The sequence below is a fragment of the Pipistrellus kuhlii genome, unplaced genomic scaffold, assembly GCF_014108245.1.
Source record: "Pipistrellus kuhlii isolate mPipKuh1 unplaced genomic scaffold, mPipKuh1.p scaffold_m20_p_15, whole genome shotgun sequence".
Taxonomy (NCBI): domain Eukaryota; kingdom Metazoa; phylum Chordata; class Mammalia; order Chiroptera; family Vespertilionidae; genus Pipistrellus; species Pipistrellus kuhlii.
In genome coordinates, this window is record NW_023425460.1 from 40,433,627 (window position 1) to 40,460,563 (window position 26,937).

At 52.0% G+C, this 26,937-nt stretch overlaps 1 protein-coding gene across 16 annotated transcripts in view; it reads right to left on the reverse strand.

Moving 5' to 3' along the window:
- AFAP1L2 (actin filament associated protein 1 like 2) overlaps positions 1 to 26,937 on the reverse strand; it is a 71,727-nt gene that overhangs the window by 24,495 nt on the left and 20,295 nt on the right. For 15 of the 16 annotated variants that reach the window (XM_045582130.1, XM_045582131.1, XM_036439121.2 and 12 more), the window contains one exon: positions 6,596 to 6,724. In XM_045582130.1, the coding sequence (XP_045438086.1) occupies positions 6,596 to 6,724 (129 nt within the window). Of the gene's footprint in view, positions 1 to 2,974; positions 2,994 to 6,595; positions 6,725 to 26,937 lie in introns of those variants that run through there. The other variant, XM_036439126.2, reaches the window with a different exon arrangement.

Below are 26,937 nucleotides of genomic sequence, written 5' to 3' on the forward strand. Positions count from 1 at the left end.
CTCTAGTCTGAATTACCTGCCTGGGCTAACCAGAACAAGATAGGTCACATTGAGGATCTGAAAGTTTAGCTCCCAGGCCTCTAGGTGGGGTGCCAATGTGGGGGGAGGGAGGGACTGAGAAATCCAAAACGTGAGTTCGGGTTTAGAGGTGTACATGTGCGGTGAATTGGCAATGGAGCACTTCTAGCCACTGCTCTACCCTGGAGACTGTACCTTGCAGCAGCTTATCCCTTCTCCTCCTTCAGAGTAATGTCTGTGCAGGCTGTCACTCTCCCAGTGCCTGCCTGGGCTGAGAAAGGCTAGTCTCCCAGCACTTGCTCGGTTGCTAACACCCAGGACTTTTTTCCAGGCACCCGCAGAGAAAGCTCGTCCTAATGTTTCTCCTCTCACAAACCCTCCTGCATGTCTTTCGAGGCCCTCAATTTGCATTTCCTAGAGACGTGTGGCTGACAGATTCCAGTGGCTGGAGACCCTGTGACCGAGCCAAGGAACCCAATCCAAACCCCTGGCAAAGGAGGCAGTTCCGTGCCAGTCAGTTCCTCACCACAGACCGCGCGGACTCGAGCCAACAGGCCTGCGGAAACAGCCCTGAGAACTCAGAGGCGCAGGAGGAGGATGGAACCAGATGCGTCCTCCACCGTCGGTCTGTGGATCGCCAGCTCAGTGCTCAGCCCCGCCAGGACCAGTCAGCCACACCATCCCTGTCCCAAGGGCGGCAGGAGCTCAAGAAGGGAACTAGGAGGCCCCAACACAGGGAGCTACAGCCGGCCTGTCTGCACCTTCAGAGCTCCAGAGGGCTGAGCCAGTACCTTCTGCAGAGCGTGCGCAGGGGAAAGGGCTCCGCAGGAGGAGGCCGGAGAGGCTTGGCCATGGACAGTGTCATTCTGGGCAAAACACCTCACCAGTGTGGCCTTGGTTTTCTTGTCCGCATCGTATGGAAAGCAATCGTGATGAAATATGGCCTCTTTCTACTTAACTGTGAAGCTCAAGAGTACAAATCCCAAATATAAGCAAATTTGAAAAAGGAAGGTCATCTTCTCACTGACAAAGATTAAAAATGGCAGCCTAGCCTGGCTGGTGTGACTCAGTGGTTGAGTGTGGACCTATGAACCAGGAGATCATGGCTCAATTCCCGGTGAGGGCACATGCCCAGGTTGCGGGCTTGATCTCCAGTGTGGGGCACGCAGGAGGCAGCCAACCAATGATTCTCTCTCATCACTGATATTTCTATCTCTCTCTCTCTCTCTCTGAAATAAATTATATATATATATATATATATATAGATGGCAGCCCAAAATACGGGCGCTCACAGTCTCAATAATGGGAAAATAGTGAAACAAACCATGGCACATCAACACACACAGCAGCATGTTGCCTGTAACCATAAACCGATTACTGAATGGCGTAGGCATCGGCACAGCCACTGGGAAGTGATTTCAGAGGATGATTTAATTGTACGTCTTCCTATTCTTTGACCCAGCATTTACAACGCCAGGAATTTCTCCTGGAGACCAACTCCAGCATGTAAACATACTCTTATCTGATGATGTTCATTGCAATACTGTATGAGGTTTCTTAAAAAAAAGAAAAAAAAGAAAAACTTAAATGCTTGCTAACAGGAGACCATTTGAATAATACTGTTCATCCATGATGCTACCCAACAGTGAAAAATGAAGTAGTCTCTGTCTGCTGTTTATAGAGACAGCCGAGATGAAAGTTAAAGGGCCCCATTTCAGAAGAGAAAAACCATGTGGACTGCCAGCGCATGGAAATGCGCACCGACAGCGATTATAAATGCAAAAACACTGTCAGGCCAAATACAGACGCAGGTCCCCACCACAGGATACCCCGGGGGACCCTGATAAAGATCACAACAGGAATCTAAGGACATAAATCATGCCTAATGTTCATTTTGCATTTCTTTCTCTCTTTTTTTTTTCATCTTGTTGACTACGCCCACACTGTCACACGAAGAAATAAAAGGCAAAATACTGTTATTGTTTTAACTGACGGCCTTCTGAGCAGGTGCTTCCTCTGAGAGGGAGACTCGTAAGCTCCAGAGAAAACTTGCAAAGGCCACCCCCAGGGCTACGTGGCTCCCAGCTCGGGCACCTGTGGGCCGTGGTCCCGGGTCCTTATTCGCAGAGGGTTGGGAATCCAGGACCATTCAGGTTGGCAAGGAGGAAGCTCCCAGCACCACCTACAATCCTGGGAAGAGCCCAGGGAATAGAGCCCTTCCAGGGGAGGCTGCTGAGCTGTCCCCGGGGCTGGGGAGCAGCTGCTTGGGGAGGGAGGACACTCCCCTTCATTCCCAGATGTGCACCCAACACCAGCGCTGATCTAGGTGTGGGGACACTGGACACTGTCTCTGCTTCCAGGAACCCAACAGTCTGTGCTTCCTGGGGGAGGGAGCATGCCTATAGAGGGGGGTCCTTCCCCGGGAATGGGGTGACAAGTGGGGAGGAGAGATATGGACCCTCTTTTAAAAAAAAAAAATTATTGATTTATTTTACAGAGAGGAGGGGAGAGAGATAGTTAGAAACACCGCTGAGAGAGAGCTGCCTATCGCACGCCCCCCACTGAGGATGTGCCCACAACCAATGTACATGCCCTTGACAGGAATCGAACCTGGGATCCCTTAGTCCACAGGTCGACACTTTATCCACTGAGCCAAACTGGTTTCGGCAAGACATGGACCCTCTTTGCTGCAGGTGGATAGACAGAACACCTGAAGCTCTTCCTAGCAGAGGGGCAACCCTGACACTTCCCTATAGTGCCTGAGTGGATGCTGGGGAGAGCTGGGGCCCTCCCTGGTGAGGGCAGGAACAAACAGCAGGCCCCCATACATAGACCTCGCCATGCAAACAAAAAGCAAAGTTAGTAGAGAATTGGTGTGGCAATAAGAAAGCAAAAGATGAAAAAAAAAATAATAAAAAAAAAAAGGAAAATTCCATCTGAAAAGTGTCAAACCCACGAGAAACAGCTCAGCCAGTGTCGGCCCCAGGCTGTCTCGGCGATCAGCCGCCTCTACCTCCACGTTCCATCAGCCTGAGCTCATTTTCTGAAGAAAGCATGGTGAGGCTGAGAGCAAGACGGGTGCTGTAGCTTTGGATACTGCCCTGTGTGATCCAGGTTAATCTGACACCGTGGGGCTGGAGGAGAACATAGTAGGCGCACCTGCCCAGGCCCTGCTCGGGCACCAGGGCCACCGGGCTCAGCAAGTGACTTCCCAAGCCTTGGTTCCCTTATTGGTAAGATGGGGACGATGACAACTCCCTCACTAATTTGGGAAGGGAAATGGATGACAGAGACCATGTTATTTTATATGCTGAGCCCAGTGCTAGGACCCGGTCAATCCACAACAAATGTTAAGCCACTCTGTGGTCAAAAGGATGCGGCAAGGGGACCAGAGGGAAGTTCTCAGGGCTATTAGTAGTGACTGTTACAACCTTAAGACTAGAAGTGGCTGCTATGGGCGTCGGTGAGGCCATGCACGTGTATTGTTAGCAGCTGGGGTGGCACTCTGGGGTGCGTCACATTAGGAGGCCATGACCGGACCTCAGCAGCCTCCTGCAGGCCTGCGAGCTGCAGAAACCAAGTGAGAACACAAAGATCAAGTGTGAAACCAAGGCCACCTAGTGCAAGGGCCATAGTTACACCAATACGGGGACCCCCTCCCCCCAGGGGATCTGCAAGAGGGGTTAGAGCCAAGTACCAGAGTTCAGACTCCATCACAAAGGTGCTTTCCAGTTCCCGCAGAGATTCTTCATCCCTGCACATTCTCAGGTCAGAGCGATGAGCTGGAAAGTGTGCTGTTTCAAGGATCCGCTGAGGGCCCTAGCCAGGTAGCTCAGTGGATGGAGCAGCAGCCTTTGGACTGAAGGGTCCAGGGTTCAATTCCAGTCAAGGGCATATGCCTGGGTTGTGGGTTCTATCCCCAGTAGGGAGTGTGCAGGAGGCAGCCGATCAGTGATTCTCTCTCATCATTGATGTTTCTCTCTCCCTTCCTTTCTGAAATCAATTAAAAAAAAAAATCCTATATAATAAAAGGCTAATATGCAAATCTGCTGAACAGTGGAATGACCGGTTGCTATGACATGCACTGACCACCAGCCTGCAGGGAGCAGGCCCAAGCCAGCAGTCATCCCCCAAGGGCTCCCGCACTGCGAGAGGGCACAGGCCGGGCTGAGGGACCCTCCACCCCACTGCCAGTGGAGAAATTTCATGCACTGGGCCTCTAGTAATAGTAATAAAGGATCCACTGATGCCCAGCCAGTGACTGAGCATCAACTTATGGACCAGAAGGTCACAGTTCGATTCCCAGTCAGGACACATGCCAAGTTTGTGGGCTCGGTCCCCAGTGTGGGGCATGCAGGAGACAGCCGATCAGTGATTCTCTCTCATCACTGATGTCTCCGTCTCTCTCTCTCTCTCTCCCTCTGCCTTCCTCTCTGAAATCAATAACAAAACAAACAAAAAAATCAAAATTACATAAATAAAAGATTCCGCTGACGAATCCTCTCGCGGATGATTCATGCCTCTCTACCTCACCTGCTCTGTGATGTGGCTTTCCCATCTGCCGTTCCCACCTTTGATGTGGGGCTGACCAGCACTCGGGCAGGCCGGCAGACGCTCACTACAAAGCCAGGAGCCTGGGAACCGGGGGCTGGCCCGGAGCCCAAAGACCCAGCAGCTCAAGGAGAACGCCAGGCGGGGGGAGCCAGGATTGTTTCACGGAGAGAGAAGGCTGCCGGGCACGTAGCAGCATGTGCAGCTTTACGACGACTCTGTTACTCAGAGAACAGAAACTAGTTCCACCGGGAACAAAGGAGAGGAAGTGGGGCCTTGGCCTGTGGCCCGGCAGGTTCAGGTTGGCCGCAGGGAGAGCTTCCTGACTCTGACGGCCGGAGCAGGTGCACGCCCCCTGCCCGGCACAAATGGAGGCTGCTCCTGCCGAGAGGCAGATGGAGGACAGGCCCCCTGATGGCCCCTTACTGTCCCCGCCCATCACTTCCGATCCTCAAGCATCCGAGATAAAAATAAACTCGGCTCAACTGCTATGACTTCACACGAAGGCTTTTCTATTTAAAAAAAAATCATAATAATAAATCGGAATGGGTTAGAAACAAAACCATGTGTCCATAAGAAAACGCGGCCAAGGATGTTCAGAGCGGCCTTTTTCATAATGTGTGAAACCGGAATGCCCGCCCCCGAGTGAGTGGAGCAGCAGATGGTGGCATCGTGGCAGAAGGAAACACTCCTCAGCAATAAGAGGAAGAAACCACTGCTCCGCCCCACAGCGTGGATGAACCTCCTAAGCAAGAGGCCAGACATGACGTGCACGCTCTACCATGCCATCCACGTGAAGCTCAAGGGCGGGCAACGCTGATCTACGGTGGGAGAAACCCGGACTGTGGTTGCCATGGGGAGGGGTTCCCTGGGAAGGGGCAAGAAAGAACTTTCTGGAATGACAGAAATATTCCGTGCCTTGTTTTGTGTGGTAGAGACACAGACAGTAGACAACTGTCAAAACTTAACCAATTGCACACTCATGATCTGTGTACTTGCTTGCGTGTGAACACGGACCTCAGTAAAAAAGAAAACAAACCTATGAACTCAGCGTTCTGTGATTTACAGATTCTTAAAACTGTGTTTTCTCATTTTTTTTCTTGGGCTGTTATGACACATGGCAAGTTATTTCAAGTCTCTTGGCCTCACCCTTAATGGTTTGGCTCAGTGGATAGAGCGTCGGCCTGCGGACTGAAGGGTCCCAGGTTTGATTCCGTTCAAGGGCATGTACCGTGGTTGCGGGCATATCCCCAGTAGGGGGTGTGCAGGAGGCAGCTGATCGATTTCTCTAACTCTCCCTCTCCCTTTCTCTCTGTAAAAAAATCAATAAAATGTATATATTTTTTTTAAAAGTCTCCTGGCCTCAGTTTTCTGTCATCACAGCCAACCTCAGAGGGCTGTCTTGAAGATGAAACAAGTTAATAACGTGGGCACGTAGGAAGCCCTCAATGAGGCCTCGGCTATTATTACAAGAGTTGACGATCCCTTCTCCACTTCCAACCAGTAAGGAAAAGTGCTTTGGAAACACGCTGTTGAAAACCTCACTCGTGGCTGATGTGTTGAGTGGTTGGAGATTTCTGGGCTCCCATTCAAGTCCCATCCCTCCCACACTATTGTTATGGGCTGGCCTGTGTTTCCTCGGAATGCATATGCTAAAAACCCTAGCCTTCAGGAGCTCAGAGGAGAGGTCATTGGAGAAGGGGTCTTTAAAGAGGTGATTCATATTAAAGGAGGCCACTGGCGTGGGCCCGAATCTAGTATGACCTCATTGGAAGGGAGATTTGGACACAGACAGGCATAAAGACCCAGGGAGGACACAGCCATCCACAAGCCAAGGAGCGAGGCCTCCAAAGGAACCAAATCTGGAGACATGTCGCTCTCAGGGTGCTGGTCTCCAGGACTGCAAGGAAGTACATATCTGCTGTGTGAGCCACCCAGCCTGTGGAACGTCCCTCTGGTAGCCCTCGTCAGTACAACCACCATCGGTCCCTTCCCAGGGGCCTCTCCTGGCCCGGGCCGCACTCACTGCTGCTTTTGATGTACAGGCGGAGGCGCTCGGCCAGGCCACTCTTCCTCTCCGCGGCCGTGCTGCTCAGGCTCTCCTGGTCCAGGATCTTGAGGAAGTCCTCCAGCTCCGTCAGCAGCTGCTCCAGCGCTAGAGAAGAGGACAGAAGAAGCCGTTACCGTGGCTGCCTTCTTAAAGGCCTAACTCTGACATCCTTCTCCGCCCCCTCTTGCCCCCGGGGTAGCATCTCACCATGAACTCTCTGGTCCCAAGGAGAGGGGGATAGGGTAAGGCCTGGCAGCTTGTGGGTTGCCCAGTGCCAGGATCTCAGGGAGAGGAAAACAGGCCCTCAGCCAACAATGCAGGTCTAACATTTGCTGGCGTGATGGTAGCCGAGATGGCCCAAGCAAGCCCGTAAGGCCATGAGAATGTGGAGACAGAATTTCTTCCTTGATAAAAGCCAATTAAAGTAGCTCAGCATCACTAAAACCGGTTTGGCTCAGGGGATGGAGCATCAGCCTGCAGACTGAAGGGTCCCAGGTTCGATTCCAGTCAAGGGCATGTATAATACCTTGGTTGCGGACACATCCCCGGTAGGGAGTGTGCAGGAGGCAGCTGGTTGATGTTTCTCTCTTACCGATGTTTCTATCTCTCTCTTCCTTTCTCTTCCACTCTGTAAAAAATCAACAAAATATATTTTAAATAGATAAAGTAGCTCAGCATCCAGAGAATTGGAACACAGATCAAACCCACAACCCTCAAAAGAAGTACTATGGTTGACCAGTTGTTCGTTCTTTCTCCAAGAATGGGGAAACACAGAATCACTCCAAGGAGATGACACAGTGGTCCCGCCGTTCTTGCAGAAATATGGATGGCCCATCAAACGCCACGCTTGAGCAAATAAAACCTTCCCGAGTTTCTTCAGTGATTGGGCCACCTCAGTCATCGCCAAGTCCAGCATCGCCCCCAGGGAGAGCCCTGGACCCACGGATTCCCATTATCAGTATGTCTCCCCCAAGGACCACCGCCATCGAAGCACTCATCTCCCAGCTGCAAGCCCCTTGCAGAAGTGCTAGTACAGAGGGTGGAAGTCTAGGAGCAGGGCATTCACCAGTGTTGTTGTAGTCGCCATTATTAGTATCTGAATCTCCACTAAGAAGAGGGTGGCCTATCTGGTGTGGCTTAGTGGCTGAGCTTTGACCTATGAACCAGGTCATGGTTCAGTTCCCAGCCAGGGCACATGCCTGGATGTGGGCTCATCCCTGGTAGGGGGCATGCAGGAGGCAGCCCATCAATGATTCTTACTCATGCATCACTGATTCTTCTTTCCCTCCACCTCTCTGAAATCAATAAAAAAATGTATTTTAAAAAAAGAAGGCATTGAATTTGCTGATGGGTTCATCTTCTTTTGCATCTGCTGATGGGTTCATCATCTTGGCTCTTCCTGCCTGCCTGACTCTCCAGAACATGCTCATTCATGCACGCCAGCTCCTTGAGGGCCTAAAAGTGCTTTCCAACCACTGGAATGACCTGGAGAGCTTTTACAAATCCGGATGTACCCCCGCCGCCGCGGGTATGGCTCAGTGGTTGAAGTGTCGACCTATGAGCCAGGAGGTCATGGTTCAATTCCTGGTCAGGGTACAGGCCCAGGTTGTAAGCATGATCCCCAGTCTGGGGCATGCAGAAGGCAGCTGATCAATGATTCTAGCTCATTTTTTTATGTTTTTCTCTCTCTCTCCCTCTCTGAAATCAATAAATATATATATATATATATTTTTAAATCCAGAGGCCCAAGCCCACTCCAGATTGATGAACAGAATGTCTGGGAGTGGAACCCAGGGGTCAACGGTTCTCCAACTTCTGCACACAATTGCCATGTTGCAGCCAGCAGAGAACCACAGATCCAAACCCAGTGCCGGGACCACAGCGGAGGACCCTGCTCCCCATGACAGCAGCAAGTCCAAACTGGCCCTCTATCGCGTGCTGTGGGGACTCTGAGCAGTCCTGCGACCGCATCCAGCTCTGAGACCACCACGGGGCCCGCCCCTCTCACAAGGCGGTTGTGAGTGACGAGGTCTATGCAGCTTCTCACCCCTGTGCTTGTGGAGTGCTACACTAGCCACTCAGAGTGTTATCATAACATCCTGGTTTTCCTTCTCACCCCCTGGCATCGTTAGTTTTTTGTTTTTTTTTTCCACCCCCAGCAGTCATCTCTAAGCTCCCCTTCAGGAAAAAAGAAAAAAAAAAAAGTAGCAATTCCTCTGGATGTGCCTCCTGAGGGAGGGGAAGAAAGTCCCCTCTTCAAAGAAGCCCTCCCTGACACCCTGTCCAGGTGGACATTTCTTGTTGTCTTTTGTTTTTTAATTTTTATTTTCTAACTCAGCAGCGACCTTTTGCCTCCCTAGCCCCAATCACAATTTGTTAACAATACGAACGTAAACGATTTTAAGTAAAAGCTGAAAATGAGGAAAATGAACAATGAATAAAATAACTGTTTTCTTTTACTTTGCTCATTTTTTAAGTTGTATTTTTCTTCCCCACCCGAGTCTGGTCCGTTAGCTGAGTGGAGTTGGGACCACGTTCATCTTGCATCTTTGCCACTGCACTGCTGTACGTGTGGAATGAATGAATGAATGAATGAATGAAGAACGAACGAGTCAGTTTATAGGTACCTACTAGTTGACAACTCTTTTTAAAAAATATATATATATTTTATTGATTTTTTTACAGAGAGGAAGAGAGAGGGACAGAGAGTTAGAAACATCGATGAGAGAGAAGCATCAATCAGCTGCCTCTTGCACACTCCCTACTGGGGATGTGTGCCCGCAACCAAGGTACATGCCCGTGACCGGAATCGAACCTGGGACCTTTCAGTCCACAGGCTGACGCTCTACCGCTGAGCCAAACCAGTTTCGGCTAGTTGACAACTCTAAGAAGCAAGCATCAGTCCGTTTTGCAGACGTGAACCAAGCCGTCCCAAGAGGGCCCATGGCAGAAAAGGTACCAACAGAGCTTCTCCAGCCCACCAATGAGTAAAATCGGGTGAGACCCCACAGCATGGCCTAAACTCACTGGGAAATTAAAAAAGCAGAGCCAGGGGAGAGCCAAGTGGGAAGACACCAGCTTTAAGCATGATCGGAGACGAGACCAGAACACGGCCCCCAGCCTGGGAGGCTTCTGGGAAGAGGCGGCGGGAGGGCCAGGCCGTGGGTGATTTTCTGGTTTGGTCTCGCACAGCTATTCATGAGCTTCCTGCTGCGCTTCAAGAAGTCAAACCGGGACACACAAAGGATGAATGCGAGGACTCTGACCCGGAGCCTTGAACTCGACTACAGCGGAGAAGCAAAAGCGAAAGGGCCTGGCAAAGCCGTTGGGGTCTCGGCTGCCTTTTTCCTGACCCCCTGAACTTCAAACTGTTCTGCTGTTGGAGGGAAAAAAAAAAGGCGCCCAAACGGAAAGCGTCTCTTCTCTTCCACATCCTCCACTCTTCCCCCAAAGCTGCCCGATTCCTGGAAAACAGCCTGTGTTTATCTGCACACCAGCAAGTGCGGACTGAGGCAAAGGGAAGCGCTGTGCCCTGGGAGACAGATGTGGCCCAGATGGGTGCCCAGCCCTCCCAGGGGCCCTCGGTGTGGAGAGAGAGCAGGAAACAGGCAGGGAGAGGACAGAAGCTCTCAGGGACGTCTCCAGGGATCAGGAACGCACCCAGGGAGGAGAGACGAACGGTGGGGTTGGGGGGACAGGAGCTTCTAGGCTGGCCACGGAGGCGTGAGGAGGGCTCACCCGCACGAGGCAGAGGCACGTCAGGAAAGGAGGGTGAGGTGCTCAGAAGAGTGTTTGGGAAGCCACACCAGCTGTGTCTCAGGGGTTCAAGGAGCATGGGGCAGGGAGCATGGGGCCTCCGAGGGGAGAAGGTGGTCTCTGAGGCCACAGATACAGAGCACGGACCTGTTCTGCTAGCCAGTTAGTGTCGAGCACCTCAGGGCCTCTGGGCAATGCCGTGGGGAAGGCCGGGGAGCACTGCCCTTCAAGCGGGCCAGGGACAGACTAACTCTGCAGATAGGGAGCACGGGGGAAGGGGACCAGGGAGCCAGGAGCGGAGGCAGGGAGGCCAGCAAGATGACTGCTGGCAACGGTGAGGCCATGTACCACCCTGCGCCCCCACCCCCTCCCATCCCATCAACCACTGCGCGGGCACACTGTGGCATCGGGCGCCTGAGGCTGACTGGTGACCCAGCTCGGTCACACCCGCGGTTAGGAGCTGCACTGGGGCTCACGTGCTGCCTGCCATCTGGGGAGGGTCTGTGTGGATCAGGACGTCTGGGTCCCGCGTCCCACCACAGTCCACAAGGCGGGGAGGTGGCGGAGGGGCTGGACTCCAGATAGGACAGGCAGAGCCATGGGACCTGGTGATTATTCCATCCGACGGAGGGACCGTGAGAGAAGACGCCCCTGGGTGACTGAGAGACGCTGAACACCATCAGACACACAGGCTGGGGACACAGCCTGACCTCGTAGCTGTGGTCCCCTGCCAATCAGGGAACGGAGGTGCCAGGCAGGTAGGTGGGGGGAGCACACACCCTCCTTTTCCTCAAAAGCAGCTCGGTAAACAGTAAGCAGCAGCATTCCAGAAACTCAGGACCAGGAACCAGAGTCCCCAAGCCCAGGGTGTCACTGCCCTCCTCTCTGGATCTGTACCCAGGTCCCTTATTATTATTTAAAAATATATATTTTATTGATTTTTTACAGAGAGGAAGGGAGAGGGATAGAGAGCTAGAAACATCAGTGAGAGAGAAATATCAACCAGCTGCTTCCTGCACACCCCCTACCGGGGATGTGCCTGCAACCCAGGTACATGCCCTTGACCGGAATCGAACCTGGAACCTTTCAGTCCGCAGGCCGACGCTCTATCCACTGAGCCAGACCGGTTCTGGCAAGGTCCCTGCTGCACAGCATCGCCCGGGACCAGGGGCACCCAGCTCCCTTGCCATCGTTGCCTCCGTGGCTTCTTCACTGTCAAAGCCAGCTGCCCACGGGCATGTCTGTGTGAGCCAGGCCTGTGTCTCAGGCCAGGCAGCCACCCTCTGGTCAAGGGTGGGCCACGGTAGGTTTGGGCCCATGACAAGGTGCTGAGTGCGACAGGGGCCAGCGATCCTGCTGCCACCACACCCTGGGGGACCCGGCGACAGGCTCTTGGAAACAACCACCAACAAAAGCGAGGCCCCAGCATGCACCGACCCGTTGACATTTTTCAACCCTTGGCGCTGAGGGGCGGCGATCTGACCCCTCGGAGGAATGCGGCTGTTTCATTGAGGCTGCGGAATGCTCAGCCCGCTCCCCACCCCCACCCTTCTTCTCCTTCTGGGCTCTTCCTCAGCATGCAGGGGAGCGGGAGGGGGAAAGAAGGGTGTTGTTCACTCCGGACACTGAAGGCCCTTGTGCGGGCTTTGCATCCCGGCTCTGTTGGAGTTCAGAGCTGTCTGCTCGGGGTCTCGCAGATCATCAATGAGACGGTTGTTTGGGGCTCCCAAGGCCCACGCAGGGCCGGGCGGTTCAACGGCTCATTCACTGCCCTCAGCCCCGGCCAAGCCCTGCCTGCAGCTGACCTCCGCCCCCGGCTTTCCTCTCTGGAGGCTGTCCTGCTGCTGGGCCCCGGGGTTTCCAACCCTAACCCTTCTCAGCCGGCCCTTCGCGGCTCCCCTATTGCATGCCCTTTGAGGTCTGCCTCCTTTTCCTTAGCACAGGCCTGTGAGATTTACCCGTGTCGCTGCATGTGTAAGAAGTTTCCTTTAGCCCGGCCGGCGCGTCTCAGTGGTTGACCTTCAAATTATAAACCAGGAGACCACGGTTCGATTCCCAGCCAGGGCCCATGCCTGGGTTGCAGGCTCAGTTCCCAGTGTGGGGCATGCAAGAGACAGCTCATTTATGATTCTCTCTCATCACTGATGTTTCTCTCTCTCTCTCCCCCTTTCCCTTCCTCTCTGAAATCAATACAATATTTTTAAATGCTTCCTTTTAACGGCTATATATTGTAGCATTCCATTGTGTGGCAGTAGGAAGCCTACGTGTCTCCACACATGCAGACTTCCTCCGCCAGGAGCTTCTGCACAGCAGGCTCCCGGGCCCTGCCATGGCTGATCACGCTCCTGAGCGTACCTGCTGCTGACTCAGAGGGCATGCCTGCGTCAGACACTCTGTGGGTGGCCAGTCAGGTCACGCAAACAGAGGTCAAGCGGTGCTTCTCCACAGTGACTGCACCCCGGAATCAGCAGGGAGCTTAAAAAACTCCGCGCCTCCATGCACTCCCAACAACCCGTGTCATTGTCCCGGATGTGGTCTGGGCCCTGGAGTGCTCAGAGCTTCCAGGTGATCCTAACGTGCAGTCCAATGATGACCACGGAGATAAACCAAGGTGTGATTGCTGCTTCATCAACAGCCCTCTTACTTGATAAAACTTGTAAGATTCCTTAAAAACAAATTTCTAGCCGAAACCGGTTTGGCTCAGTTGTTAGAGCGTTGGCCTGTGGACCGAAAGGTCCCAGATTCTATTCCAGTCAGGGGGATGTACCTTGGTTGCAGGCACATCCCCAGTGGGGGGTGTGCAGGAGGCAGATGATCAATGTTTCTCTCTTATCAATGTTTCTAACTCTCTATCCCTCTCTCTTCCTCTCTGTGGAAAATCAATAAAACACATTAAAAATTTTTCCTATAGTGCTTTTAGACCTAATTCTGGTTTGATGTGTACAGCTGCCTAGGTTCACGCCTGTTTAAAATAGTCAGGTACACATGAGTGTACGTTTCACCTCCCTCCCCCCTAATGTCCTGTCCCTTCTGGACAGTAAGGATGTAGATGGCAAGGACCACGATGTCTGTAGGTCCACACATCCCTGAACTCAGGTCTTGGTCCTCCCTGAACCAGGGGGAGCTCTCACCACTGACAACCGGCATCTAGAAGGTTCGCAGGCCGCCCCTGCATCTGTCCGCCAGCCTGCCTGCTCGGGTCAGAAATGTAAATAACTTTCTCCCGGATAAACACTCCAGGAGTTTTTCTTTATCTCCAACTCCACAAAAAGGCAAGGGAGAGAGCGCTCTGCTTCATTTACCAGCGCTGTGACCCAGGGGTCAGCCTGTCACCATTGCTGCCAGCTCTGTGTTTTCTCACTTCTCCCGGGGTCTCGTCACCTAGAACTTCCCCAATGGGAGCCCGCCCTCTGCATTCCCAGATGAGCTGAGCGGGCGGCGATGGGACAGGCGCCTTGCTGCTGCTTGCACTAGCAGGAAAACAAACCGAGCTGCTTGATGCTGACCTCTCCGATGGAACAAACCTCCTCAAGAGCGGAATTCCAACCACCCCAGCTCCAGAGCTGGAGCCAGAACTGCTCAGAAGGTTAACTCACACAGGAACAGCCGAAGGCTCAAACCAAGCGCAGCGAGGCAGGGGGCCGCGGCCTGCCCAGGCCACCTGCACTGGGCCTGGGCCTGCTCAGATGCACCACCTGTCCATGCAGCCTGCAGCACGTGGGCTGTCACTGGGCAATTCTCCCATTTTACTGATTTCCATCTGTCCCATGAATGCAAATCCTTTGTCTGCGATGAAATTGAAAGCTCTTCTGATTTGCTTCCCCCGACTGTGGAAATTCTCTGCTGTACATAAGGCTTAGACACACACACACACACACACACACACACACACACACACACACACGGAAAGGATCTGAGCAAAGACCTTCACTTATTCCAGGCCCTGTTGATGGCTTTCCAGACAGCCAAGCCCTCCAGGGCAGCCTGTGGGCAAACGAGGGCAAAGCTGCAACTCTTGGCTCAGGATGCAAAGCAGGTGTGAAGAAAATGCCAGCCCCGAAGGACAAAACGGCTGGTGAGATGAGTAGGCCAGTGGTCGGCAAACTCCTTAGTCAACAGAGCCAAATATCAACAGTACAACGATTGAAAGAGCCACATTTTTTAAACTTAAACTTCTTCTAATGCCACTTCTTCAACATAGACTCGCCCAAGCCGTGGTATTTCGTGGAAGAGCCACACTTAAGGGGACAAAGAGCCGCGTGTGGCTTGCAAGCCACGGTTTGCCGACCACTGGGGTAGGGCGATGGTTAAGGGTCTGCCTAACTAAAATGGCCCTTATTATTAGGAAGAGTGGAGAAGCAGAACTCCCCATACCAAGGAGCAATTTTAAGAAAGTGGCAGTTCTCTCAACAATAAAGAATTATTTTAAAAATAAAATAAAAAGAAAGAAAGCGGCAGTTACTGATGGCTGTTTAGCTGGACTAACCCTGCTTCTGCTGATCTGCTTGTCTCTACTGGACGGAAACTGACAACCAGGCCAAGCGCCTATAGAATACCTAGATGTGTGCTGGCCAGCATGGCACAGTGGTTGAGCACCGACCTACGAACTAGGAGGCCATCGTTAGGTTCCCACTCAGGGCATAAGCCAGGTTTGCAGGCTCAATCTCCAGTAGGGGGCATGCAGCCGATCAATGATTCTCTCTCATTGATGTTTCTCTCTCTCCCTCTCCCTTCTTCTTAAAAAAAAAAAAAAAAAAAAAAAAAAAAAAAAAATCCCTGATATGAATGCCATCATCTTGGAATCAGTTTGTTTATTGGCCTTGCAAGTCAATAACAAATGGAAGTCAATTGTTTTGATCTACTTAGCATTCTTCCTCCTTTCCCTGGGTACTAGGAAGACCCATTTCCATATGGTTCAGAGTTAGCTGACCCCACCTTAGCCTAACCCACCCTCCCTTCCTCTCTCTCTCTCTCTCTCTCTCTCTCTCTCCCTCCCACCCTCCCTCCCTCCCTCTCTCCCTCCCTCCCTTCCTCCCTCCCTTTATTTTCAGACAGTGGAAGGAAGGGATGATGACAGAGGGAGGGAGATGGTGATGGAGGGGAGAGAGAAAGAGAAACATCAATGTGAGAGAGAGACATCGATTGGTTGCCTCCCACATACACACCCTGACCAAGGCTGGAGATGGAACCTGCAATGGAGTACGTGCCCTTGACTAGGAATCAAACCCAAGATCCTTCCATGCATGGGGCCAACGCTCTAATCACTGTGCAACACAGGCCAGGGCTGGCTCTTTTTCCCCAATCTCCTTTCCCTCCTTGGCTCATCTCAAAGGCACTCCTTCCTTCTTATCTCCCATCTCTGCCTCCTCTCTCTCTCTCTGCTTCCATTTCTCCAGCACCACAGCCCAGCCTCCAACACCCCGGAATTGTCTTCAGCCCCCTTTCCTCAGGCATCACCACGTTCTCTAATGCAACACCCACACACACTACACTCCCTCTGAACTATTACCCCCTTGATCCTCAGCCCAGGTTTCAAGAACACCCCAAGGCCCGGTCATCACTTGAATCCCATTGCCACCCTGGCCTTGTGTAACCACACCAACTAGCCAGCAAGCATTTCTCAGGGGCCGGCTGCACATCAGTTGCCTCTTTGAAGGTGTTCTGAGCACCTTCTCTCTGCCAGGAAGACCAAGCCAAGCCATGCAATGGCAAACAGGCAAGCCCCAGATCCTCATTTGCATGCATTCCTTGAAATCATAAACTAAGAATGCATGTTGCAAGTCTATTTGCATGCAATGTAGTCCTGTTTCTTTCATTCCCTCCCCTCCACAATGGAGCTACTAAGCCAAGGATGCAGCTTATCATCGGTGACATCTCAGAATCAATCCTTCCTCCATCAGCTCCTCTCCGCCAGTCTCGGGGATTTTCCACACTGTCCTAGCGAGGGGGGTAGCAGCACTGAATTCCGTCTCTCTGGACAACAGATGACTTTCTAATGTTTTCAAGTCACGGAAATGCTCAAAGGGTGTTTGTGTCAAACCCACACCAGGTTCCCATAGTGTAAGTGGCATTCCCTTTAGGCTTGCCTTCCTGCACCTGGGTAGGCACTGGTCAGGCACCAGCCCTGAGCAGAAGGTCACAGGTTTGGCCAAAGGAGGCAGCAGTGCTGGGCCTGGGTGAAAAGTCCCTGCTTTCAGCCCAGAGCTCAGAATATCCATCCTTTCCATCAACACTGAGCTTGGGGACCCCACCCAGCACCTGCAGGACAATCCCAGCTCCGAACTACATGCTTGGTTTGGGAGCTGCTTACTCAGAAGCGAGGCTTAATTAGAAAAACCTGGGAATAGAGGCGCCTTCCCACTGGACTGAATTTCACTTGGCAGCAAAGTAAAACAAAAAGACAGTGAACTCTAAATTCAGCAACAAGAACTGATAGACTTTATGATGGGCCAGTTTCTTCCGAATAAACCATGAAGATAGAATTACAGTTCAATGAATGACTAATTATCATTAACAAGATATTACTAATAACAAAAGATAAAGAATACAAATAAAAAAGAGAATACAAATATTGAGAATAAAGTCAGCCAAGTGACCGACAAAGCTTATCACACGGAGCCTTATAACAAACCTATATGGCAGATGTCAACAGACCTCGGATGAAGAAACAGACTCAGGGGGTTAAGTAAGTTGCCCAAAGTCGCACAGCTAGTCAATCCAGATTGGAATTCCAACCGCTCTGACCTCTCCCTCTGTCGCCTTCACTGGCCTCCCTGGCAATGTCTTCTTCCAGGTTCAGATAGCAAAATAACACACAAGCAGACCTTAGAAGGTAAGTCATGTCTAAGGGAATTTTGTTTGTCTAGATCTATATGTAATTACGGAAGAACCCTGCTTGTCTGTTTCAACCCTGCTTATTAATACGAGTTGCCAGTGATTAAATCATATCCCACGAGAACAGTAACACAGTAAAAAGACAAACAAAACAAAACAAAACAAAAAAAACCACTTAGGAAATACAGCAAGTGCTGAGACCACTGTTGCATTCAAGTTTCTGGTGTGTGATATCAAGTTGTATAAACGTTTGACAAGTTTACCAGTACATCCGGCGCTTACTTGCTAGTATAATATTTGTTAGGCACCAGTGCCAAAGTGCAGGATGTATCCACTTTATTACCGGGTATTAAAATGGCTTTTGGTTTTAAAAAGATTAAATGCCTTCTAGTGAAGCTGGCTAATAAAGAGTAATCCACCATGTGAACGTATTTTGGGAGCCCCATGTATAAACATGCCTTGGACTTAGCATCAGAGCAGCTGGGAAATGGAAAGTGTTGGGAAGGAGGGTACGGAGCACCCATGGACCAACACTGCAGAAGGTGTTCAGCCAAGTCCTCAGGATGTGAAGCAATGGTCCTCGCACCCTGCACAGCAGGCCTGCTCAACCAGACAGGGGTCACAGGGCGAGTCATATCTGCTAATGGACGTGGCTGGCGCGTGATGTTTTCAGCGAAGCCTTCCTCTGGCTCTTAGAAACAGGTTCCAAACAAGTGACCGGTAGCTGAGGGTTGACCTGGTCCAAGAAACGCAGACAACTCTCCCTGCACTATAATAGCCTACCTTATCCATCTTTTCCTTCATTCATTTAAAGCGCAGAGGGACAGGCATGGTCAGGGCAAGAGGCAGTGGAGGCCGATGGAAACTCAGAAGAGTAAGAAAACATCACCTCCCACTAGCCTCTGTTTTGGATTTTGGCCTTGGCCTCTATTCTCCTACTTCAACAGAGTGTACCTTTGCCAAGGACACCACCAAGGATCACAGATAGGACACTGCCACCTTGAAAGCTAGATAAATGCATGGATGGATGGATGGATGGTTGGACGAATGGGTGTACAGACAGACAACCAGATTTCCTACTGGTTTTGTTTCTTTGGAGAACCCTGACTAATACACAGAGCTTTTGCAAAGCAAGGAGGTATCCTGCTCAAATGGAAAGACATTTGGAAAAAGGCAAGAGAAACTTCGTGGGCTGGGAACTGAAACATTCACTACCATTGTCCTGAAACCTCAGACCTCCTATGTACTCGTCTGTCCCAAATTTATTCAAACAACCATGGTTCAAAATCCCACGGATCTGGACAGTCTCTTGGGTGTTGAGGCTTAGAAGTTTGGACATGCCTTTTCTTTTCCGAGCAAGATTTCTCCATCAGTTCAATAATTTCTTCCATGTACACATGTTCTATTCCTGTGAAGACTAACTGCCTTCTAGTGAAAAGAACCCAGGCAGAAAAGTAGTGGGCGAGTTTCTGTCTGGAAAGGTGTGGGATTCTGTAGCATCACTGTGATGCCTCCACGAATCCCAGTCCAGAAACATCCATGAGATGATCAAGATTATTCCCTAAATCCTGGCACCTGTCGTTTAATACAGACTCCTACCCTCGAGGGATCCCCCATTAAAATGAAAGGTCAGGATAGTATTCAATGGAGAAAATCACTCCCACATGACATGTGACATCTGAACAGAGAAGCTAGGACAACTCTAGTCTGCAAAGTGATGGGACCATCTTGACTTCTCTTTGCCACTTGGAGGTGGTATCTCACAATGTTGCCTCCCGCCTGCCCTGACACTGTGCTTCTCACAATGTCATGTCGTCGAGCATTCCTTTCCTCATCAAACATTTAATGGACCACCTACGATGTGTTAGACCCTGAGATCCAACCACTAAATAAGCGGGGTATGGCCTTTCTGTGTATACGCCCACATGCCTCATCACAAGTTGTTTTTTTTGCTATTTTATATGAACATCAATACAAAATTCCTGGTAGTTTTGATGTCCCCACACTCTCCATGCATGAATAGGTGACAGAAAATTCTACATGTTTTTTCTACAGCTATTTTATGATGACAGCTTTTCCATGCTTCCCTTCTCTGGATGAAGGGAGACCCAAGGACAGTGGAAAGAGTTTACAATCCAGGAGGTGAGACAAAGCCAGCCAACTGACCACGCCATACCTCAGGCACGAATGTGTTAAGTCTGCAGGATTGCTATCCTACCGGGGAGGAAAGGAAAGTGACAAGTGACTGGAGTGGTCAGAGAGGCAAAGTGGTGTCTGGACTTGGCTTGAGAGGATTTGAAAACATAAAGATGGGACTAGGACAGAATTTGAGGCGGTGATGAGCATAGTAAGGAAAGAGCTTTGGGGCCCGCTGAGAGGAAAGAGTGGCTGGAGCATGTCTTCAGACATCAGACAGTGAGATGCCACACCTCCGGGTGAGCCAGGCAGGTCTGGGAGAGCCTTGCCAACCAGGTGAAGCCATCTACTTGATGACGGGAAGTCACAGATGGAGCAGAAGAATAATGATGACGAAAACAGATTTATGGCTGTGGTGCGTGGGAGACCAGCCGTCTGTCTGAAGCTCACCTCTGCTCCAGCGCAGCCAAACTCAAGTTCATTGCTCAGAAGCTGAGCACTGGGAGCTAGCTGGTAAACCCCTGTGTACTATTCAGAAACTCCCACCAAGATATTTTACATTGGACTGAAATCAGGTCATTGTAAATGCTGAGGGTTTTCAATAGGAAGGCATTCCCTCCCCGCTTTCTCAGTATACACAATTATTAAATCATTGTGATCCTTTGGCAAAGAAAGCTACTAACGTCTCCAAGCCTTGCGTGCCTCTCAGGAACATACCCATGCCGTGCTAAACAAGTAAAATGTGCAGAAGTGTCGAGGCTTGTACATTGTTCTCTTCCATTCCCAAGCTAACACCTAATCCAGGAACCCCAAGCACACCCGCTGGGAGCCTCCCAGGGGGTCCGGTTACTAGTGGTATTCCTGGGGATCCCTGGCCACCAACCTGAGAGAAAATGCAAAGGAGTCCAGATGACCCAGAATAAGCTTAACATGTTTTAAAAAATAATTACCAAAATGAAAATACAGAAATTTACATCGTCATGGAGAACTCACAGAGAAACAAACAATATCTAGGGCCCAGTTTGAGAAATACAATCTCTGTGCAAAATAGAAAACCATCTACAGTCGCTTCTAAGGAATCAGGCCCCACCCCCATTGCGGTCCCCATGCAGCTCTGAGTCCAGTAGCCACACTCGGTTTTAGGGTGGCCTCTCTTTGAGCATCCTTGGCTTTCCTAGGTGCCCATCATGCATTTGGGACTATCTCTTGGGGGGCGGAGACGGATGGCAGAGGTTAAGTGTGTTTGTTCCCAGCAGGAATGTTTAGTGAGCAGACTCATCAATTATCGTAAAAGGCTGTGGGTCTCCTTCCCTAAAAATACAACAACAAGAATTGGCTAACTTTGAGCAGAAAAGGGAAATTCTCAGACACAGGCACACCCCGGAGGTAATATGGGTCCGGTTGCAGACCACCAAGATAAAGTGAATTCAGTCACACGCTGAACAATGACAGGCCGCATATAGGATGGTGGTCCTGTAAAATCATATTGAAGCTGAAACATTCCCATCCCCTACTGACATCAGAGCCGTAGCAACATCAAAGCACAACCTGTCACTCAGGTGGCTGTGGGGAGGCTGGTGTAAACAGAACTACGAGCGACCAGTCGTGTAAAAGCACAGCACATACAATTATGACTTCATACGTAAGACTCGAGAATGATGGGTGACTCTGTTCCTGGTTTATGTAGCTGCTATATTTTTTATTGTTATTTTGCAGTGTACTCTTACTACATATAAAGTTTGCTGTGAGTCCGATGGGCAAGGCTCAGTGGTTGAGCATCAACCTATGAACCAAGAGGTCACGGTTCAGTTCCCGGTCGGGTCCCATGCCCAGGTTGGGGACTCCATCCCCAGTGTGGGGTGTGCAGGAGGCAGCCGGCCAATGATTCTCTCTCATGGTTATTGTTTCTATCTCTCTTTCCCTTCCCGTTCCTCTCTGAAGTCAATAAAAACATTTTTTTTTTATTTTTTTTAAGAAAGAGGGAGAACACGAACACCCAAGCAGAGAGGAGGAGAAAGAAAATATACCCCAAGCCTGGAGGTGTAAATAGTAAGACATATGGGCTCTGCTTTTCAAGGGAGTCAAAAACCAGCGGGGAAAGAAGGAGAGCAAGGAGTCTTATCCGATAAAGGCTCCCTACCAGTTCTGCAGGACAAGCCCTTCCCTGAGGCTGAGCCGAGAGCCAGGCCTCCCGTTTGCAGAGCTGGGCTCCTCCAGGCAGGCCCCGCTGGTCACTAAGATGGCCGGGCCACACCCACACCCCCCCTTCCAGCTGAGCCTGGAGGAAAGTGGAGCCTTGGGCGCGTGCCCATCTCTGAACAAAAGGCGAGGAGACAACGGCCTCTGGAAACAGCCTCTCGTGCTAAAGGCAAAACCCTGTGGGCCGTTTGCACATGGACCCTCGGAGACTCAGACTCCTACCAGGCCATCCTCAGGGTCCCTGAGGACATGTTCCCGAGAGCAGACTGCGGGGTGCCGTCCACCTCCCAAATGCCAGGAGGGAAACCGCTCGGTGAACCGGCTGGGTCCCTCAGCCCACCCATGCCACACAGGCAGCCCCACACCGGGCAGGATGTGGCTGAGGGCAAGAGCTAACTGTGAAAGGGCTGTCTGCAGAGCAGCAGAAAAACTGACCAACACTGAGCCCGGGTCCCCCAAGCAGCTGATAACACAAGGCCAGAGGCCAGACCAGCGTGTGGCCTCCAGTTAATCACAGCCGGGGGATCGGCAGGGAGGCAGGAATGAAGGCCCTGCTTGGACTTGCAAGTTTATTTCAGGTTACTCCAAAGCTTTCTTGGCTCCGTGGCCAGGAGGCAGAGGCGGGCCGAGGGGGCGGAGGAAAGACGCTCTCCACCCTTCTCTGACTGTGGGATCATGTTTTGCAACCTCGCCAGCAGCAGCCGACGGCTCTGCGAATGCACACACACTGAAGACACACAGAATGCCTGGTTCTTCCTGCCCTCGCAGGCCCGGCTGCAGCGTGGCATCTGGGATAATTAAACTACAGGGACTCACTCATTCACTACCCAACTGCTCCGACAGGAGCAGAGATAAGACGCAGGCGACTCTACTGATGGGGCCACCGAGAGGGAGTCGAGTTTAGAGAAGAGACTGAACTTGCTCTCCAGAGGGGACAGCTCAGTAACAGACGGTAATAACCCAGAACTCCAGCCCAGGTGGAACAGTTGACCTTTCAGGAAAACGACGTCCGCGGACAACTACAGGTGGTCCTCCTGACAGTGGTTTCCTTGGCTGGGTATGAAAAAAAAAGCACATCCCTGCTGATTTTTTTTTTTTAACTTGTAATGAAAACCTTTAAGTGAAAAGATTGCATGCATACCAAGCAGAGACTAGGGAAATGAACCCCATCCATGCGGAATTTTGCCATCCTTACTGCATCTCTGCCGCCAGTGTTCGCAGACGTCCGTTCAGATATGTGTGAGTACTGCACCAGGCATAGATATCGCCATGTGTCTACCCGGCTAAACCTTTTTACCTTCAATCAAAACCAAAGATCGCACCCAACACAATGAGCATGCCCACGCCGCCCTCTGCAGCTGTCTGGGCATCTCCTGCCCAGAGGCAGAGGGTAGTAAAATGGGGGGAGGGGTTGACATGCCGCCACCAGGCAGGGTGACCCCTCAGTCTCCTCATCACTAATAGGAAAGCGGAAGGGTCAGTCTCTATTTTATCCAAACTCCAAATACTGCCATTCTCAGGCCTTTGAGGGTCCTCAAAGGTCAGCAGGCATACTGGCTATGATTTGCTTTAATACTCTTCTTTGAAGCGTGCAGCCTATGGGTTAATTTAAAGCCACACGCCCCCAGAGTGGGGAGCTGATACGTAAAGTATCCTCATTCGATGGCACGCACCAGGGGCTGGTGAGTGGAAAGTCTCCAAGCAGAAGTCCACACCCCCCAGGCGGCTACTGCCAGGCTTCCGGATATTTTTTATGGGTGCTAATCACACTGCTTTACTGCCGACAGGAGTGGCTGGAAATCCTGTTCTGGCACCTCCACCCTCACCCGAACAGATGTGAGCATCTAGGTGAGCCTGGCAGCCTGTACCATTTGGAGTCACAGCCTAGGCCTGCAGCACATGTTATCGGAAGATCCTGTGGCCTGACCCACAGGGATTTTCTTGCACCTGCCTTCAGTGAGGGGCCTGTCGGGCAGAACACCGGAGCGCCACGGAGCTGGGGCACCATCGGGCCTACAGGACGGATGGACTCTTCTTGGCTCTGCTTGCTCACAGGTGTCGGGGGCGCTGCTGAATTCGGCCTGAGACTTGCTTTCACATAACAGACGGAGGGGGAGTAAAACTGTGGGGGAGGGCACCCATGGCTCCCGTCTCAATCTGACCGCTGGAAGTTGCCGCGTTTGCCAAAAGCACCCACACTGTGGCTATCTCCCTACTTCGAAGCTTTTACTGGACGTAGTTCCCTCCACCTGGAGTTCTCTTTTGTCCCCTTTTCTGGGGCTGTTTTCCGTGGTAAAGCCCAGTTCAAGCCCCGCTTCCTCTTAACAGCCTTCCGCATGAAGACTGGGGTGCAGCAACGCAACCTGGACTGGTTTTCACTTCCCGGGGTTGTGACACCGATCTGGGGGGCTCTCACAGTGACAGCCCGGTGTCGCCGGCAGCGCCCCACAGGAAAGGGGAGGGCATTCCCTAGGGCCTGGCCAACCCTGGGCGGGGCCACACTGGCCCTTCTCTCTAGTGTGTTGGCGAACACACACATGGTAACTATCACCTCCAAAGCTCCTCTGCAGGCCCCGCTGATGAAACGTCACCCCAACGCCTGAGCCATCATCCACTCTGCTCCTCGCTCTGTTGCTTCAGCTGGCTGGGCTCGGAGGACCTGTGGCAGGTTACTCACAGATCTTGGCGGGCTCAGCCCTTCCATCTCTTAGGCAACGTGACCCTGAGCACCCCAGGGAAAGCCAGGGAGGGGAGCCGCCTCCGCAGTATCCCTGGACTTTCCTGAAACCTGTCTGTTCAAGCAGAGAGGGAGAGAGCGGGGCTGGAAACTCTGGGAGACAGACAGCTGGCGGGACCTCTGGACGGAACCACGAGGCCAGGGGCCACGGGCCTGCTGATGGATCGGGATGCTGGTCTCATTGGAGGAGAGGCAGATGTGCCTTCTTCCCTGGGGCGTCCCCACACACACCCCCACTCAGCGGGGCCCAGTCCCTGTGGGTCTCTGAGCTCCCCCCACCAGGCTCCCCTGCCCCAGCTCTGGCCTCAACATGAAGGCAGATGCTGGAGGCCTGGCTTCGAGGAGGCTGTTCTCCAGATTTGTCCTTTGCTGCTCAGCACTTACATAGGAGCTGCCAGAGTCCTGAGCTCACCCCTGGCTGGATGGTTCCAGAAGGAAGGAAAAAAAAAAAAAAAAAAAAAAAGCTACAACAAACAAACCAAAAACCAAACCCATGCAGCTGTTTCAGCTTCTCCATCCTTGGAAAGACCTTCCGAGGAGGAGCTGGAAGGGGCCCAGGGCTGGTGTTGTGTCCCGAGGAAACTTTTTCCTAGACAGATTCTGGAGAACTAGGTCTGTGGGGGAGAGGGCGCTGGGGGAGGAGGCGGGCCAGGGGATTTGAACCCCTGGGAGCGTGGGAGGGGATGTGGGAATGGGAACACGTGGCCGTGGAGAGAAGGGCCTTTGTCGCTGGGCCGGACATTACCGGGCCTCATGTTACGTCAGGCTCACGAGGTGCCTGAGCCACCTTGGCCATGTCAGGCCTCCCTGGGCTCCTGCCTCAGCCTCCAGGACAGGGGGCGGCAACAGAGCAAGGATCACATGTACTCACTGGTGCATAAGCACTCTGACCGACCTGTGAAATAAACCAGCATACATGGAGCACCAACTATGTACCTGGCCTTGTGCTCGCACCTGGTGGAGGTGAGGGTGGAGGAGGAGTAGTGAGTGTAATAGAAAAAGAAAGAAAAAAAAAATATTATCTACACTTAAGGACTGTCAACTTGGAGTAGAGAAGGCATACATGCCGGTTAAATAATGGAAATGAACTCTGATACCGATGCCGTTGCCATGGTAGCCTCTGGCTTGCCTAGAAGCCCCCTTCACCGGCTCCTATATACGGTGTGTGGCTTTCTTTAGACCCAGGGTAGAGAGTAGTCAGTCTCCCCCTCCTCAGAGCCGAAGAGCCTCCACAATCACAGCGCCTCTCTGAAGAGGATTCCAGCAATCACCCAGCTCACAGCCACAGGGAAGAGCATTTTGAGACAATCACACGGGCTGAAACGACGCTGCAAACTTGGACCCTGACAATGCAATTGCTGAACTCGTGACAGCCAGATCTGTCGACAGGCAATTAAAACAACGTCGGCACTGTCCAAGGGGTAGATGCACGGAAGGCTCAAGAACAGGGAAATGTGGAAAGAATAAAAGACCACCCAGGCAGAGGCAGCCCAGGACTGAGAAGCCACTGGGGTTTTCTGGCCTCCCTCGAAGTCACCACCCACAGAGCCAACGGGAAGGAGACGGTGGAGAGACCCAGGGGCTGGGCTCGGCACACCCTTCACCTGCCTTCCCAGCAACGGGAAGGCGAGGGGCGCTCACTCCGTGTGTCCAACCATCACTAGGGCGTGATACAAGTCAAGGTCATAATACACAGGGAAAGCACTTCCTTTGGCCCACAACTGACCAAGGCACACTTCTAGTCCTTCCTCTTACCCTCCTCTCCCACCCTACCCCACCCCTCCCCACCTCCCTCCACCGACTTCCCAAGTCAAAGAACACCTCTCAACAACCAGACATGAGATGCTGAGAACATCACCTTAACCAGCACATGAAGAGTCATCGCCAGTTTAGCCAATGGAATACCTTACACATTATCTCAAACACCTGGGAGAAACGGTCCTTTCCTAAGACTCTCCCAAGGCCAATCTCAAGGCAAGGATCACGTGCGTCCCAAACCACAATGTGTCGCCTAGATGACGCTGGGTGAAGCCCAGCCGAGGACGTGACGTGCTTCCTGGGAAGAAGCCAGCCCCGTGCCCATACAGGCGCGGTGGAGTGGTAGGCAGGAAGGCACACACATCCATGGACCGCTGGCTGTACCACATGGACCGTGGACCAGATGTCATAACCAGGGAGTTTAACTCGGACACAGCGGTCAGTGCTATCTACAGAACCAAGGTCTTGGCAAAATAGCGGTTTGGTTCGCAGAGGGAATGGCTTCTGGGTTTCCCATGCTCTGCTAGATACAGATGGATCAAATGGATGCGATGCATTTCTGCCCTCAAAGAAATGCCTCCCTTTCGATTCAGCAAGAGCGCGGTGCCCCCAGGGCTGGGGAAGCACAGAGAATGGAGTAGCTATAGATAGGCCTGAGAGGCTTGCAGGGGTGGGGGAAAGAGAGAGAGGGAGGGCAGAGGGCCATAGAGGTGGCTCCATTTCAAAGGGACCCTGGGAGTCTGCCCCTGTCTGAGGCACCTGCAGAGGATTCCCTTGTGTCTTCTGCAACATTTCTCAGCAGCTGCTTCCCAAGAAACTGAATCGTGATTGACCCAGGAACCTCGCTGGTGCCACACCTCTGATGTGCTGTCTCAGGCAAGGGGGGCCCACAGCACAG